Source organism: Lygodium microphyllum, chromosome 7 (assembly GCF_053477565.2).
Source record: "Lygodium microphyllum isolate KBCC chromosome 7, Lygodium_microphyllum_v1.1.10, whole genome shotgun sequence".
In the NCBI taxonomy this organism is placed as follows: domain Eukaryota; kingdom Viridiplantae; phylum Streptophyta; class Polypodiopsida; order Schizaeales; family Lygodiaceae; genus Lygodium; species Lygodium microphyllum.
This window is the reverse complement of record NC_141141.1, coordinates 149,516,686-149,533,984: the sequence shown is the minus strand read 5'-3', so window position 1 is coordinate 149,533,984 and position 17,299 is coordinate 149,516,686. Positions and strand designations below refer to the sequence as shown.

Here is a 17,299-nt window from a genome sequence, read left to right as displayed (position 1 = left end):
TTACTCTTCCCTACTCACTTTTAAGCCTCTCACGAAGGCGGGACTCGCCACTTTCGTGGCTGCCTCCTTTCCATTGCTTCTAGAGGATCCATTGATATGTGACGCGTTTCTGGCCTCCTACAGCAAGAAGTCGGGACTGGTCTAGGATACTTCCATGACTTTGACACCTTGAGGCCTTGGGAAGGCTCTGTCTCTTCCCTCCAAAGGTGAACCCTTTGTTACAACTCGCCAGCTTTTCTCTAACGAAGAGATTTTGAAGCTGTTACAAAAACAGACCAGGAAAATTCTGGATGTTAAGAAGGTGATCAACTCTTCAGGAGTTTCCTTTTCCATGATCACTGATCCTGTGTGGAAGTTGGTCTGTCAGTTTCTCCAAGACAGGTTTATGCCTGCAAAAACGCCATCCCATTACTTGTCCAAAGAGCTCTTTACAACTTCAAGGATAGTGTTAAAAGGAGTAGCTATTAATTGGAGCACTTACCTACTCACTAAGATGGATCAACATTTCGTCAAAGTCACCAGGGGCAATGTTACCAATGTCACCTATGGATCGTACTTGTCTGCCTTCTTGACCTACTCAGGTTTACAGAAGAGTGTGCCTTCACCTCCTCCATCCGATCCAGTACCTCCTCCTTCACCTTCAGATGAGTCAGAACCAATTGATATAGAGGATTTGGATTCTCCGCCTCCCCTGGTCATACAACGCAAACGCTTGAAGCGGGTAGCAGATAAAGCTCCTTCAGTTCTTCCTTCAATGCCCATTCCTGCTACCTCTGGCAGTGATCTCCCTAGTTATCTCACATGTAATAACTTGTTCAGAGCACATCGAGAAGGTTCGTTGGATATATCAGTCCCCTCACTGAACAGTCTAGTCTCGGGAGATGCCATTCCTTTCCTATGTAAAGACATTCAGAGTTCCATTGAACTGTCAGTGACAGCCTGTGTTCAACAGCTGTACGCTTCCTTTTATGAAGAACTGATGCAGTTTAAGGACCAGTTGCATAAGGTAACATCCGAGTTAGCCTCTGCTAAGGATACCCTAGCAGATTTGTTTAAGTAGATGGAGCACCAAACCCAACTGATTGCAACCCAAAGAGATGAGATATCTTCTTTGAAGATTCAGTTAATAGAGGCTTAATCAGAGGTTACTAGCCTCTCAGCGGAGAAGGAGAGGATGTCCAAAGAAGCGCAAGAGTTCCAAACTCTTTTAGATGTCAAACTTTCAGCCTTACAGACTGTTAATGACACAGTGGAATCACAAGCTTCCCAAATCAAGCAGTTGCAAGATCAACTGGCAAAGTCACGGTCTGTTTCTCCAAGCCCTCATGTTCCCTTGATCCCTTCTCTCTCACAGCAGGACTTGGCAACTCTTCAAAGACAAGCTACCTTATGTCCCTTATTCCAGGCCAAGGTGGAAAGATTGCAATCTCGTATGGATTTGTTATGGTCTTCTTTTGAGCAGTATCAGAAATATGTTCCTCTAGATTATTCCTTTTTTGTTCACTATCAATTACAAAAGTTGGCCTTCTACATGAAGCTTTCCACGATGGATCTTCCTCTTCCAAAGGATGGTTGGAGTAGGGCTTGGTCTCCTGAGTTGCTCACAGAGGTGGTCCGTATGGTGTTTGAAGATTCTATCACGACCGATACCATGTTGATGTCATATATGTATCTACGAGGAGACTTGTTGATTCCAGATGAAGTGGATATGGCTTGGTATGTGGGAGACGTGGTTTTACAAGCTGTTTTGTATGTCAACCATTTGGAGTTGCGAATAGATGACATGTTTCAGAGTTACTCCTCCAAAGTGGCTACTTGCCCTGATAATTCCTGGCATACCATGATTGATTCTGTGGTCCTGAATCAAAGACAGAACATAGCCCCTACCTATGTACAGAGCACTAATCAACTGAGGGTGGATCTCTTAGCTTATCTTTCAAAACATAATCCATTTGATTCTACCTTTTTTGATGCCTATCAGCGAAGATCTATCTTAGGTCCTTCTATTCCTACCCTTCTGTATTACCAACAAATGGCTCACCGTTATGATATATATCTTTCCCTCTATCAAACCAATTCCACAACCATCTTACCCCTTCTTTTCCAACCTCAATCTTTTCCTCAAATTTCCATATTTACATACTGCTCTTTTATCGAGGATAGAGTATTTTCCCCTTCTCCACCATGTCCTTCTCCATCCATTCATGTACCTTCTACCTTTCCTATTTATCAGTTAACACCCATCCTAAGTGATTCCCTAAAATTTTCAGCCACTTCTTCTTTAAATTATTCCTCATTTTATGATTTTTCCTACCCATCTCTTCATCCACTTTTCCTTATTCCACTTCCATCTCCTGCCACTTCTATCTCTCAACCACCTCAGTCGGTTAGTGACTATGACGGGTTTGATCATCAGATTTCTAGAAGAAGGGGATGGAGCTCGAATGATTCTCTTACAGGACCTCAGATAAACTGGCCAATAATTCCAGGAGATTGGCCAACTTCCAGTCAAGCATACCAGAACTATATTCATTTTGCTCACCAATATTCACAGTCTCTGGATCCTTCGGTGAGATTGACTGCTCATTTTTCTTGGTATCTAGCGTATATGCATAGGCATTCTCATAATGATCAAAAGGCCATTCCAAAACTTTGTATGAATGTCAATGTGAATATTGACTCCCACCAGTTGGATGTATTATATTTTCATGCCCTCTGTTTGCCTAGCAGATACCTTGTCCTGTTGGAAAGGATGTGCTGCCTTCAGTTTTTTCGGAATCCTCCCAAGACATTTGTAGATGAATCTTTATCCATGGATCGTTTTCGAAATCACCAATCTTTCAAGAGAGATCATCTTCATTGATACCTTTGCCATGTATGGTGGATGATTTTTAATGATAAAACTCTCTTTTTGGAGGAGTCATTCAGATGGTTGTGTTGTGTGTAGTGTTTGTGTTGTGGGTTAATTTATGTAATAAGATCGTGGTGGTTGTCTATTCGATTTGCTTTCGTGCGAGCTACATTTTTGGAGAATTGTGGTGATGGTGTTGCTGGTTGGATAGTTGAAGATGCTGATGATGCAAAAGAAGAAGAAACCTATTATATCCTTTACAAGTTTGTTGTGATTTCCAGTTTTATAAGAAGTGTTAATGAATAAAGAGTTTTCCTTTCGTTGTATTTTTATATCAGATACAGGTGATAAGATGGGGTCGTGGTTGGATGGACTGTTTTTGAAGATTTATTGAAGATCAAAGTTGAGCTTTTGAATAAACTTGTATTCCCTTTCTCTTGGGTCGCGAGGACGCTTCCTTATTAAGTGTGGGGATATGTTGAGTGTTGAATGACCTATTTTTTAGCTTATTTTTGTTGTTTTTGAGAGCTAAATGGTTGATTTTATGAAATGATTGATTGATTTGGAAGTGTTTTGAGAGTGTTTTGGATAAGTTGGAATGGTTTTATTAATCTCATGATGTTTATTAGTAGAGATGTGAAGTTCTGATGATGTTCTGATATGTTCTGATAGTTTCTGATTGGTTCTGTATAGCTTCTATTTTGTTCTGTTTTGTTCTGTTTTCTCTCTGTAAGGAGGGATGGAGTATTGATTGATAGGGTTTGAGATTGTTTGAAATCTTATTGAATAGTTTTTGAGAGTTTGGAATGGTTTGAGTATGAGTTATGAGGTTTTGATGACCTTCTGTAACCTTCTGTAGATCTTCTGTAGAGCTTCTGTCTCTGTTCTGTCTCTGTTCTGGTACTGTACTGTGATGCTTGTGTATGTGTTCTGATGGATGAGAGTGTAGCTTGGGAAAGTTTTCTAGCCTTGGAAAGAGGTGAATACAAGTGCAAAAGAGCTAAAAGAAGTGAAAGAAATAGCTGCTGAAGACTCAAGTAAAGACTGAAGTGAAGTGACAGTGGTGAGCTATGAAATGACACTGTAGTGGCTCTGGTGACTCTTCATATCAGACATACCTCTTGGGAGGGTTATCCATGACCTAAGAAGGATTATTGAGAGTGATTATGAGAGATTTTAGTGAGGATATGATGTATTATTGATGGAGAGAGAGAGAGAGAGAGAGAGTCAGAGATAGTCAATTCTACTAAAACAGAGTGATTGTATGTGAGAGATTGAGAGAGAAGACTATGAAGATATTGAAGATGAATACTATGTGATGTATTTCCATTCAAAGATGGTGTATTCCTTTGCTTTCTTTGTTCTATTGATGGATTTTGTGAAAATATTGAAGAATATGGTTGATTCTATCAAATCCGTGGGAGATCTACATAATGCTGGTGAAAATTTGTTGTGCCTGGTGTTCTTTTCTTCATTATGATCATATAAAACCTAATAAAAAATCTTGTTGATGTTACAAGATAGATTTTCTTGCAAGAGAATTCCCTTTTGGTATTCCTCTTGGGGCTCCAAGTCGTAGTAGGTCAGAAGCCATCATCATGAATGATGAGGGGAGAAGGGTGATGGCTCACATGAGAGAGTTGTGCCAACAAGTTTTTCGGCACAACGTCTTAGATCATTGAAAGAACATACTGGAGGGGAGCAAGGACTACATAGTAGCATCCTTGCACGAGGAGTTTCCGATGCCAGCCGCAGTAGATAGATTCTCTACGGGCTGGATGATAGATTGCATACGTGCATACATGTCACATAGATGATCTGACATACGCAAGGCAATCAAGAGTGGGGTTGCAAAGCCCGAGTGGTTAGATGCAGATGACTGGCGCTGACTAAGGGAGGAGGCTACAGATTCTCCAGGACGTTGGAGTTAGCAGAGTGAGGCAGCGAGGGCACGACTCGAGGCCAGAGTGGTCCATCATCTTGGGAGTGGCGGCCACAGGACATATTTGGAGGACTTTGTAAGTTTTTCTTTTGTTTTGCTTGTTTGTTTTTTTGAAATATTCTTTATACTGACAATCATGTTTCTAATAGTTAGCATTTTATTTTCTTTGCAACACTCCATTACAAATCGCGATCCGTCTGGCCTTGAGACTCGATATGCAGAGAAGTACGGTCTCAATGCATTGATCGACCAATTGTATAGACACGGCGGCTCTATAAGTCACTCATCTTTCTTGTCCGTAGTTACCATGAGATATTTGAATGCATTATTGTATGGTGAACTGATGTGTTGTTTCCTTTTCTACAGAGTTCATTCGATGCTCCTTTGTGGTGGGACGAGCTTTCGGGGGACGAGGATGCGTAGCTCGCCCTTGGATCCCTGGAGCTCACACACCTTTATTTTTTAGTCGCCTAATCTATGTAGACATGTTCTATGTATTAGTGATATCCTTTCGTGATTGTACCAATCGCTTTTTATGCAATCATGTATTTATTTCATGTATCAGTTTTATGATTTCAGTATACATTCTTTTTGTTTGCAAGCGCTTTGTACACAATAGTGCAGAAACTATTTTGTATGCCTCCTGCCCTGCCACCAAAAAAAAATTTATCCTTGTTACCGTCGCTATTAGCGTCGCAAATTTTACTACTCATGTTGCTATTGGCATCGCTATGCGCGTCGCAAACCGTCGCTATCAACGTCGATATTGGTGTCGCTATTTGCGACGCTGATAGCGACGCCAATATCGACGCTAATAGCGACGCCAAAACCGACGTTTCTATGGCATCATTAATAATGACGGGGGCAAATTTTGTTGTTTGTATTTTCGTCGCTTTAAATGTCGGTATAAGGCCTATATCTTGTAGTGATGAAGAAATTGAGCATAGCAATACATCTTACAATGGGATAAACTTATTTGTTTCATTGCCTATTGGTAATATAGACCTAGAGGTAGATAGTCTAGCAAGGGCCGATCTCATTGAAGATGAGATTGATCATTCATTGTAGCATATATAATTAGCTTTGAATGATTGCATGTATATTTGTAATACTCAGACCAAAAAAATACTAGTTGTTAAGATGTTTGGTCATATTTAGGGACTTTATGAGAAATGAAAAATATGTGTGTTTATTTTCGCGGGTATATAGACGTGTTCTATATACTAGCACCAATAGACGCGCTGATAAACGTGCCCAATATTTCGCGTGTACAGTGCGCATCTATAGGGCCTTTCTTTTGTAGTAACACTCGAAACTCGTAAATGTCTATTAATTTAATATGCATTTTACGAAATCACCCACGTGCACATTCAATTAATCTAACGCCCAAAAAGGACAAGTGTCCCCGTCAACTTCTTGCACAAGGAATCCACCTTGTGTACGAGCCCCAGCAAATAAATATAATCACGGAATCCACCGTGGAATATGTCTCTTGGCATCATTAACTCTCATGGAAAAGAAGAATTGGAAAGAATGAAAACTCTTCTTCAACAATATAAGATGAATCTTAGAAAAGCTCGAGATCAAATGAAGGTATATGAAAATGAGAAGAGGCAACCCTTCTAGTTCCAAGAGAGAGAGTTAGTTTTATTGAAAGTATCCAAGTCTTGTTACTCTGCTTTAAAATATGGATCCAGTGACGAACTTACTCACATGTTCTATGGACCCTACAAGATCGTAAACCGTATTGGAGACTTGGCATGTAGATTGAAACTTTCCTCTTCCACTAAAATTCATAATGTATTTCTTGTTAGTCAACTCAAATTCTTTTATGGTATTCGAATGGAAATAGTTGATGAGCTACCTTTTATGGATGAACAAGGACTTATTTAGTATATTCCTGAAAAGAAGCTTCACTATTGCTCTATCATTGAATATTTGATCAAGTAGAAGGGTTTACCACTTGAGAAACCTTCAAGTTGGAGGCTAGATTCTGTTTTGGATGAGTTTCCCTATCTACGGGATGCATTAGTGACTAAGATACAGTCAACAAGGGAGTCATTTGTGGTATAAACAAGGCCTAGATAGCAATCTATTTTGGAACATATTCTACTTTGTCTAATTTTTAAAAATATGCCACCTATATACCATCAAATTACTCATCGTTAGCTACATTTTGACATATGGCATGCCCTATTTGGATACGTCTATCAAAGATATGGTAGTTTTATTCAACGAGGCCTGTATTTTGCAACAAGTTGTCTATTCATTACAGAGTCTATTTCTTGAATATCTAAAGGCTCCAAATTCTTTTGAAGAAATCTCGATTATCTATATGGACAAAGGCTTTCGTTTATGTCTTCATTTCAACCAAATTATACTTCTTTATTTCTTGATTCAACTCTCATCTTTTGTATAGCTAAAATCAAAGTAGTACTTTGTTTCATCCATTCTTCTTTGCCATTGTAAATTTCTTTTTGTGACAAAAACCTTTGGGCAAGGATGGATTGTTAGAAGTTGAAAAGACATGTTTTAGTGAGAGAATTATCGATAATACCTTGTCACATTGGCATAGGTATAAAGGTGTGAGACATATAAGTTTTGATATCTTTTCACTATAATAATACAATTGCTCTCTCTCATTTCACCTTCTTGTACTTAGCTTTCATGACTTCTCTCTCTTCTTTCCTATCTTTTTAGTATTTCTCTCTCCTCATCACTCATTCTCTCTCCTCTTCTCTCTCTCTTCTACTCTTCTTTCTCTCACCTCTTAGCCCTCTCCTTGACAATATTCTCTAAATTCATCAATCTCTAAACAAGGTAGACCTTTTGGTACACATATGCCTCTAAGTGAATTAGGGACTTGAATCTCCTTCCATTTTGCTATATTTGATTTTTAAATTTATGATATACCATATATAAGTTGTGTACAGTTTGTTACATCAAATCATTGTGAGCACTTATGCTACAACAAATACATATCCTACATGATGATATGAAACCTTTGGGAACATTTTGGTGATATATGTGAATCGATGTGGGTTATGCTTCAATGCACAATGAGGATGCATCATATTGTGGTACCATCTCTAATATCATATACTCTCGATGCTAAGTGTGTGATATGTGTTCATACTATGATTATGCATCATGTTGTGGCATCCCTTGCAATATATACTCTCCATGCTCAATGTGATCATCTTATCAACTTTACGTTACGTGTGCAAAACTAGGGAAAGCATTGGTGATAAGTTTGGAGACAAGCATGCTATAAGTTCATGCCACCCTTTTGAAGACAATAACTTTAGGAGTTAAACATTGAAGTTAGGTTCTAAGATGTCTTTGCTAAATAGTTCAAGCCATGGGGATCTTGAGAATGTGTGGTCATACTATGATTATGCATCATGTTGTGCCATCCCTTGCAATATGTACTCTCAATGCTTAATGTGCTCATCTTATCACCTTTACATTATGTGTGCAAAACTAGGGAAAACATAAGTGATATGTGTGAACATAAGCATATTACATGTGCATGCCACCCTTTTGAAGGCCAAAACTTTAGGTCTTAAACATTGAAGTTAGGTTCTAAGATGTCTTCGCTAAATAGTTGAACCCATGGGAATCTTGAAATAAGGCAAAAAAAAGAATATGATAGTCATTCTTTTAAGTTTCGATATCCTCCATGTACCTATGTATGCACATGTAAGGCATTGTGTATACATATCTTACCATACATTCAAATCAGAAGACCGGGCCATAATTTTGCAATTCATATTAAAAACAAATGCACATAGAAATGAGAGAGAGAGAGAGAGAGGATTACCATATAGCTTGGATATACAAAGACATCTTTCGATAAGTGCTTGAGAAAGAATGTGTAGTTAGGTGAGAAAGGTCTTTATGTAGCATAGATTTCCTTATTGTAATTGCTTTCACAGTTATGTGAATCAAAGTAATGTTTCATTGAGGCAAAGTGTACGTGAAGCACACATGCACATACATATTAAAAAGAACAAAAAATCACATCCACATGAACACATTCACATGGCCAAACACATGTCCACAACCCATACACATTCCATCTCCCATGTATGTACCATGTGCTACACACACACACACATACTTGTACAAATTATTAGCAAGCATTGCCATTTTAGATATTGCTAACAAAAAAACATGGAGTTACTGAGCCATAATTTTATGAGCTTCACAATGATGCGTTTCATACAAGAATTGTACAACTCGTGTGCAATCCATATTCAATATCTAATAATGAATCACATACATTATTCATTGTATACGAAGCACGTTTTCTATTTTATGTCTTGTGTGAGCAAAGGGAAGCAACTATGCTAGCTGCGCAGTGGCGCAATTGCTTTGTTTTGCTTACGAAAAGACAGACTTTATAAAAGGGCTGCATGAAGCGCGGCCCGGAGGTGAAAGCCAACTAGTTGTTTGGAGTGCCATCGTGTGAAATGACGTACTCGGTATGTTTTTCTGAAAACGAGGAGTGCCATTGTTTTAAGCTGCAGTGTGAATTTTGAAAGTTGGAATTCACAGTATTAACCTTTCTCCAATCAAGGCTTCGAAGTTCGGGGATCTCGCATAACACAAAAGACAACCAGAAAACACCAGCAGCACACGCTACTCGGCCGGCACACACTACGCCCTTGATCAGTAGATGTGATGAATGGAAGGAAGCTAATTAAATTATTAAGTGATGATGAATCAGTACTAATGATGATGATGATGACAATGATGCTCGCTAATTACAGCTCCTTTGTTGCAGTCGCCATAGCCGCAGCCTTGGGCCTCCTGCTCCTCATCGGCTGGAGCCACTTCTCCTTCGATGAAGATACTAATCATAATTATGATGATCGTCACCGTCGCCAACTACTGCCGCAGAGGCCGACATTCAATAATACCAGCTTTAAGCCATCATCTGATCATCGTCGCCAAAGCAATTTAATCCAAAGCATTAATATCAGCGATGCTCACGTCTCATGCACGCCAGATGAACAGCAGTACTCAACCGCCATACAGATCAACAATGATCGCGCAGCACAGAAGGCGCAGCACCAGGACTCTAATGCAAGCATCTCGGCCAGCTCCCATCATCATCATCAATACGATATCACACGTGATCAGGGTCTCTATCGCGATTGGCAAGCTTTTCAGCAGGATTTTGAGAGCATGCTGAAGCAGTTCCGGGTATTCATCTATCCCGAGGCATACAATTTACAAGCTGCTCATCATGACCTTCAGTATGACCGTTTCGCAAAGGCATTCCTCCCCCACTCTAACCCTTACGATCTCAGCCTTGGCAACTACTTCAGCGAGCACATCTTCAAGATTGTTCTTCTGCAGAGCTCCTTCGTTACACTGGACCCCTCTGAAGCACACTTCTTCTTCTTGCCCTTCTCTGTCAATGTCCTCAGAAACGACCCCAGGGTAAAGACGGAGGACCGGATCGCGAGATTCGTTGCAGAGTATGTGCACAATGTCAGCATGAGGTACACATACTGGAACAGGACACAAGGGGCCGACCATTTTTATGTATGCTGTCACTCTGTGGGGGCAGCAGCAGCCTCCATGAGCCCATCCTTGCAGAAGAACGCTGTCCAGGTGGTGTGTTCATCGAATTACTATCTCAGAACGTACAGTGCGCACAAGGACGTTGCCATGCCGCAGGTGTGGCCTCGCAGCTCCCTGAACCTCACGACAATTCCTCCTCCTCACTACAGGTACTCTCCAGCTCGATCACAACAAGTTTTTGACGCTTTCCCCTGTGGCGGAAAAAGGGGCTCTTTTACCTTGTCTTGTTCCACATCATGACCTTCTCCTCGGGAGGCACCACATATGTCCCGCGCAGGAAAGGGGCTCATTTCCCTTGTTTTCCCCTCATGAGCTTCTTTCTCGTAAGGAGACACCACATACCTAACGAGGTGCAGTTGGGGAAGGGGGCCATCGGGCCTAATTAGGGAAATGGGCTCTTTTCCCTTAGTTTTCCCCATAGTGTGGAACATCCCGAGCTTTTTTTTTCCTCGGGAGGCACTGCATATCTAACCAAGTATGGTTGGGGGCACAGGGCCACCAGCCCCATTACCTCAGGCAAGCAACCCCGTGTCCCCCAGCTGCACCTAGCTAGGCACGTGGTCCCTCCCTCGGTGAATCTTAGGATGTTTGTCATAATTGACAATGCCGGGATTGCAAGGTGAATTTTCCAAGAACTCTTGTGATCATCCCTATCTCACTCATTTCATCGGCCCTAACTGTGCATTTGTGATCAGTACGACCTTGTTGTTTATGCACATGCACAGATCTAGAAGTGATAATAGGAGCTGAATAAGGTTGTGATCTGAGTGGATAATTAGGCAGACATTCAGGGGTTATCTGTCTTAGTCCATCTACCATTTATTCAGCTTGTATGGTCGTTACAAAACTGATTGTGGAGTATATTGACTGGTAGCTTTGATGGGTTATAGTATTTGCTCGAGTCTCAAATATTCTCTAAATTCTTCCCGGTGATATTAGGTATTACTAATCAGGTTATTGTTGATTCGGCCGCATTACAATATTGACACGTGATCGTGATGGACTGCTGGTGTTTTGCAACGTGCTGCAGGAGTAGGCTCGCGTTCTTTGCAGGAAGGGCTCAGAACTCTCGCGTGCGTGAGCGCCTGGTAAAGCTTTGGGGAAATGACTCCGATATGGACATCCATGGCGGAAATGTCCGTGGCTCCTATGAAGAAGCCTTCCAGCGGAGTAAGTTCTGCCTTCATGTCAAAGGTTACGAGGTGAATACAGCTCGTATCGCCGACGCTATCCATTTTGGATGCGTTCCCGTGATCATCTCTGACCATTACGATCTTCCTTTTGCAAATGTTCTGAACTGGAAGAAGATAGCTGTCATCATCGGTCACGCTGATATTGCTTCCCTTAAACAGATCCTATTATCGGTCACACACAAACAATACGCTGAATTACATGAGAATGTTTGCAAGGTAAGGGAACATTTCCAATGGCAGGCACAACCATCTGGGTATGATGCATTCTTGATGACCATGTACCAACTTTGGTTGAGAAGAGGAGTTGCACGCCCTTTTCCGATCTGAGTGAGCCAGTTACATTTTGCCGTTTGAGTGGTGTATACACAACAAGATTGATTGCATCGACACAAACTGCAGCTAGCTAGCTCGAGTGGAAGCCAGCGTGTGTTGTCCAATATAGTAATATTGAAGCTAAGGCTAGGCCTCGGGGTTTAATCCAACTTCGCAACACTTTTAAAACCTTATGAACGGGATCAATGACGTTGATCAGCTGGGTATTAAAATCTAAGGGTGTTGGGTGCCCCGTGGCAACCTGTTCATGGCGTTAGTAGGCCTAGGGATTCCATTAACACACTATATATACTCTCATGATTGGTGCATCCATTATGTAAGCTATCACATTCATTAGGCTCTCTATTCAAGACTAAACAAGCCCGAACTTTGCGTAGGAGCCAAAATAGAGGGAAAAGCTTGTACTAAAGAAATTATAAAGTGTTACCTAAATTCATGAGCTCAAGATCTAATCCTTAGCCTCTTTCTATCTTCGGTGAATGCAAACATAGTTGTTGATGTTGATGCCTTCTTGGAAGGAGGTCAATATGAAGGGTCAAGAATATATGGGCTAAATGTGTATTGATTGTTGTTAAACTTGCAATCTCTTTACAAATGGAGCGATACGAGTGTAATAGCCTTATTTAGGTACACAGTTCAAGGTTTGTAGTATATGTTATAATGGTGCATAGTTCAAGGCCATAATGTTACTCCATCAAAAGATACCACAATTTCTATGACATAAACTTATTACTTCTTGCATTGACTACATTATTTGGATCTAAATGTGTATTGAAGTATTGCATCGTATAATTTTACATTTCTTTCTCACAATATTTATGTTTATGTGAACATGATTGCATTGCTTTGTAAATATCATGAGTTAGACAAGGTTTTGCACTATGTAACTAGAGTTAAAAACTTCTTATCTGTATTTTTAAAAAAAGGCCTACAAAGCATGAAGATCCATAGGTAACTCTATCCATCCATTATGTCAAATTTGGAAGGCTATGGGCATCTAACAACAAGATGACTAGACATGAGAGGGATCGAGGTTTAGGGCTACCCAACAAGGAAACCTTATGTGTATAACATGTAAAATAAATAGAACCTCAATCTTGTGTGAGCTAACTTTTGAGCTCTTTCTTTGATCTCTATTTTGGATGTAGAGAAGGTCAATGCAAATGTGCTTAGCTTCAACTCAAAAGCAGCCCTCGTGTTCTTTGTAGGCAAATTGCCTAACCCCATGGAGGCAACCTCTTGGTTCAACATAATCCTACAGGGAGAAGGCAATGTGAATTAGATCTACTATGATGGAAGAGGCTTCTTTGAGGGTGGCTTTCAACAAGAAGGAAGTAGTGTAAAAAATATTAGCATAAGGCATATACTTCTAGGGGATGGATCTTGTGTATGCAATGCCATGGGAGCCTATGGAACTAGGGAGAGAGAATCTAAAAAAAGAAAACCTAGTCTAGATGAAAATCCCAAACCTCTTGGTACACCTCTAGAACTCACTACCCGATCTCCCAAAGGGGCTCTGCTTGCTATACATCCGACCTTTGGCGAGTTCATTTCATAATGGAATCTGCCTTTTGTGGAATACAAAGGTGGAGAAACCATATGCATTGGTAATGGAGGTTCCTATAGCTAGAGAGCTCCAATTCAATCTCAATTAGAGTAAGTTTGTAGGGTTGTGCTTCAATTGCAACAAGTGGGGGCTCTATTTCTGGTACCAAGGAAGAAATGGAGTAGAATGGGCCACAAGAAGGGAGGAAAACATGGGCCCAAGTGATCAAGAATCCCAAAAGCATTGAAGGGGATCCAATTGATAATGGTAAGTGCCAATAAATAGAAGAATATGGATGGCAGAACATCGTTAAGAAAATTAGAAACAATAGTCCCAAGCAAAGGAGTGAAGTCCCAAATAGCAATAGGGCTCATCTGCCACCCATTTGTAATTTCTAGAATAAATTCACTATTCCAAATCATAGCAAAGGAAGAGATAATGCCTTCATGAGCATTAACAAACTTGATTGAGCAACTTGATCAAGAATATCCACAAATCAATATCAAATTCCAAATCACCTACTTTTTAGCTTGTAGGATAGGATAGTTTGATCAAGAACATCCACAAATCAATGTCAAATTCCAAATTACCTATTTTTTAGCCCATAGGATGGGACAGTTGGATTAGCTCATCGCTCGTACAAGTGGGGAGGGCTTCCACCAGAACTATTAGCTGTCATGTTTGTCATGCACTGTCATCTCCTACATGTGACCCTTATTGACCAAGATATTAATTAGGAGCTCTCACATGTCTAACATGTGCTTTGATGGAGAAGATAGCTCTATTTAGTGCATGCATTTCTTTTCTTGGTCAAATTAGTGTGCATTTCTTTGTTTTGCCAAGCAATTTCAGCCTCTACAGCAATTATGGGATGGAACATACCCTATTTACCCTTGTTAGTATTTTTTTCTCATCCACGTTAGCATTTTTGGCATTTACTACTATTGGTTAGTCAAATTTAACTAACCAATTGCCACATTTAATGGCCCACCTTGTCAAACTACTAGTTTAGGGACATTTTAGCTACATATAGGTGGTCTCACTATGGGACACATCATTCATTATTTCTCCTTTTTTGTAGGTGCACACTTCTCGGCACACTTGAAGTTTGGTGTTCTTGGTCATTTGCAAGGGGCTGCTAGTTGCATACTCTATCTCTCTCAGTATCTCTGTCATTCACAAGGTGATGTTGGTTACACACTTTGCCTCCATGACCATCTTCAGCATCGTCTCAAGTGATGTCATCATTTTCCATCTTGATCTAATGCCCTCATTGATGCTTTGGGTTGCGTAAAGAGATTGATTAGTCATTTTTCAACATTCTTTCCAAATTCAGTGCAAATTTCTCTTTCTTCTCTTCTCCTTTTCTATGATGTTTGTATCTCTCTTTCATTGCGCACTTTCACATGGTATTAGAGGTTAAGTGATGACACTAAGGTTTCTTTCAGAAAAGACCACCTTGCTATTGAAAACTTTCGATAAAGGCAGGACATCTACAATTGTTTTCGTGCACGTATAGCTAATTATTATCTCTGTTTGGGCTCTTCTACAGCCAATTGTAGCAGATTTAGTGTGTTACCAAGTGTAAAAATATGAATTATCACTGGTTCTAATGCTTTCATAACTTATATGAGTTGTCTATTCATACTTCCTCTAAGAGGCAGTATGTTCATCACGAAGATCAGATGTCAAAGCCCCTTTCTAAATGGGAACCCTCTCTGAAAGGTGAGAAGGATCGAAGCTTGCACGCGAGCTATGGCGGGAGAGCAAGAGCAAGAAAGAGAGAGACAAGAAATGGGAACTCCAACAGTCACAATGTGTGACCGGGCCTTCCTTTATTCAAACTGTCACTAAAAGAATAAAGAATAAAGTGACGTGACAGGCGCCCGCCACCTGCAGTGTGCAGTGGCGGGTACTGTCAGTGTAGTAATACACGGGGCGGCACGGCGGAGGCGCCTTTACCCCCAACAACCTCCCACTTAAAGGCGAATCTGCCCTAGTGAGAGAGAAAAGAAAAAGAAAAGACAGTACAAATGTACATAGGTGAGGAAAGGTGACATCTCATCCAACGCCCATCAACCTCCTGAGGAAGGCAAAGCGCTCAGTAGTGAGGCTCTTCGTGAGCAAATCTGCAGGATTCTCGTCAGTGGAGATCTTGACAAGGTCAACAGACCTGTCCTCCACGACACCACGTATGAAGTGATACCTCACCTCAATGTGTTTCGTCTTCGCATGGAAGACCGGATTCTTAGCCAACTGAATGGCACTCATAGAATCCGAATGCAGTGTAGGTGTAGCATCAATCCCAAGGTCAGCAACTAGACGGCCTAACCATATGGCCTCCTTGCAAGCCTCAGTGGCTGCAACATACTCGGCCTCAGTGGTAGACAAAGCCGTACACTTCTGAACCCTGGACATCCAAGAGATAGCCCCTCCAGCATAGGTGAATACATAGCCAGAAGTGGACTTCCTACTATCTGCATGTCCTGCATAATCGGAGTCAGTGTACCCCACGACCCCTGTATCCTGGCTGCCATAGCAAATACACATATCTGCTGTGCCCTTCAGGTACCTCATGATACCCTTCACGGCATCCCAATGTCTGCTGCCAGGTGTAGCCATATAGCGTGCCACAACACCAACTGCATGTGCAATATCTGGACGAGTGGCTATCATGGCATACATCAAACTGCCCACGGCTGATGCATAAGGGATCTTGGCCATCTCGGCCCTCTGCTCATCCGTCTGCGGACAATCGGCCTGTGATACCTTCACATAAGAAGGTAATGGACAGCCAATAGGCTTTACGTCCTGCATGCGGAAGCGCTCAAGGACTTTATGAATGTACTCCCGCTGTGAGAGATACAAAAGTCCCTGATGCCTATCGCGCTTAATGCGCATCCCAAGTATATGTGAGGCATGTCCCAAATCCTTCATCTCAAAGCTCTTCTTTAGCTGAGATTTAAGAGCATCTAGCTCATCATGAGCTTTCCCTACTATCAGCATATCATCAACATAGAGTACCAAGATAAGCAAACTGCCATCACGGGCTTTCTTCGTGTAAAGACACGGATCCATAGCACTCCTGCTGTAGCCCTGTGACTGCATAAAGGCATCAAACTTATGATACCATTCCCTAGGTGCCTGCTTCAAGCCATACAAGCTCTTCTTCAACTTGCACACTAGGTGCTCCCTGCCAGGTTCTGCAAAGCCCTTAGGCTGATCCATATAGATCTCATCATGCAAGTCCCCATGTAGAAAAGCCGTCTTGACATCCATCTGATATAGATCTAAGTCAAGCTGTGCAACCAAAGCCAAGACTAAGCGCAGGGTGGTCATCTTAACCACAGGAGAGAAGACCTCATCAAAGTCCACACCATGTTCCTGCTTAAAACCCTTTGCTACCAGTCTAGCCTTGTATGCCGGCTTGGGGTGTCCAGGGGTACTTTTCAGCTTGTACACCCACTTGCATGGCAAAGCCTTCTTGCCCTTAGGCAAGGCAACCAAATCCCAAGTCTCATTCTTATGCAGGGAGTCTATCTCAGACTGCATAGCCCTCTCCCAGGAGTGACTGTCACCCCTGCGCATAGCCTCATCATAAGTGAAAGGCTCTCCTGCATCTGTAACCAAAACATAATGCATAGAGGGCTGAAATCTGTCAGGTGGACGTCTATCTCTAGCAGACCGTCTCACCGCAGGCTCTGCTGCCTGTCTAACTACCTGTCCAACATCCTGGCCCTGTGGAGGAACTGCTGCAGGCTGTACTACTGGCTGTGCTGGAGCTTTAGGCTCCTCCTGAAAGATCACTCTGCGGATCTCAACCACCTTCTCAGGCTGCC

At 41.5% G+C, this 17,299-nt stretch overlaps 1 protein-coding gene across 1 annotated transcript; it reads left to right on the top strand.

Annotated features, from left to right (window-relative positions):
• The first annotated feature begins 9,548 nt into the window (after window positions 1-9,548).
• LOC148034079 (putative glycosyltransferase At3g07620) lies at window positions 9,549-12,383 on the top strand. Its single transcript, XM_087681013.1, has 2 exons — window positions 9,549-10,537; window positions 11,419-12,383. Exons 1-2 carry the CDS (start codon window positions 9,549-9,551, stop codon window positions 11,906-11,908), a joined length of 1,479 nt encoding a protein of 492 aa, XP_087537139.1. The 3' UTR covers window positions 11,909-12,383.
• The last annotated feature ends 4,916 nt before the right edge of the window (window positions 12,384-17,299 follow it).

Excerpts from the sequence above, each read along its gene's own strand:
- LOC148034079 (XM_087681013.1), top strand. The coding sequence starts at position 9,549 with ATGATGCTCGCTAATTACAGCTCCTTTGTTGCAGTCGCCATAGCCGCA. Across the intron at positions 10,538-11,418 it reads ATTCCTCCTCCTCACTACAG|GAGTAGGCTCGCGTTCTTTG; the intron begins GTACTCTCCAGC and ends AACGTGCTGCAG.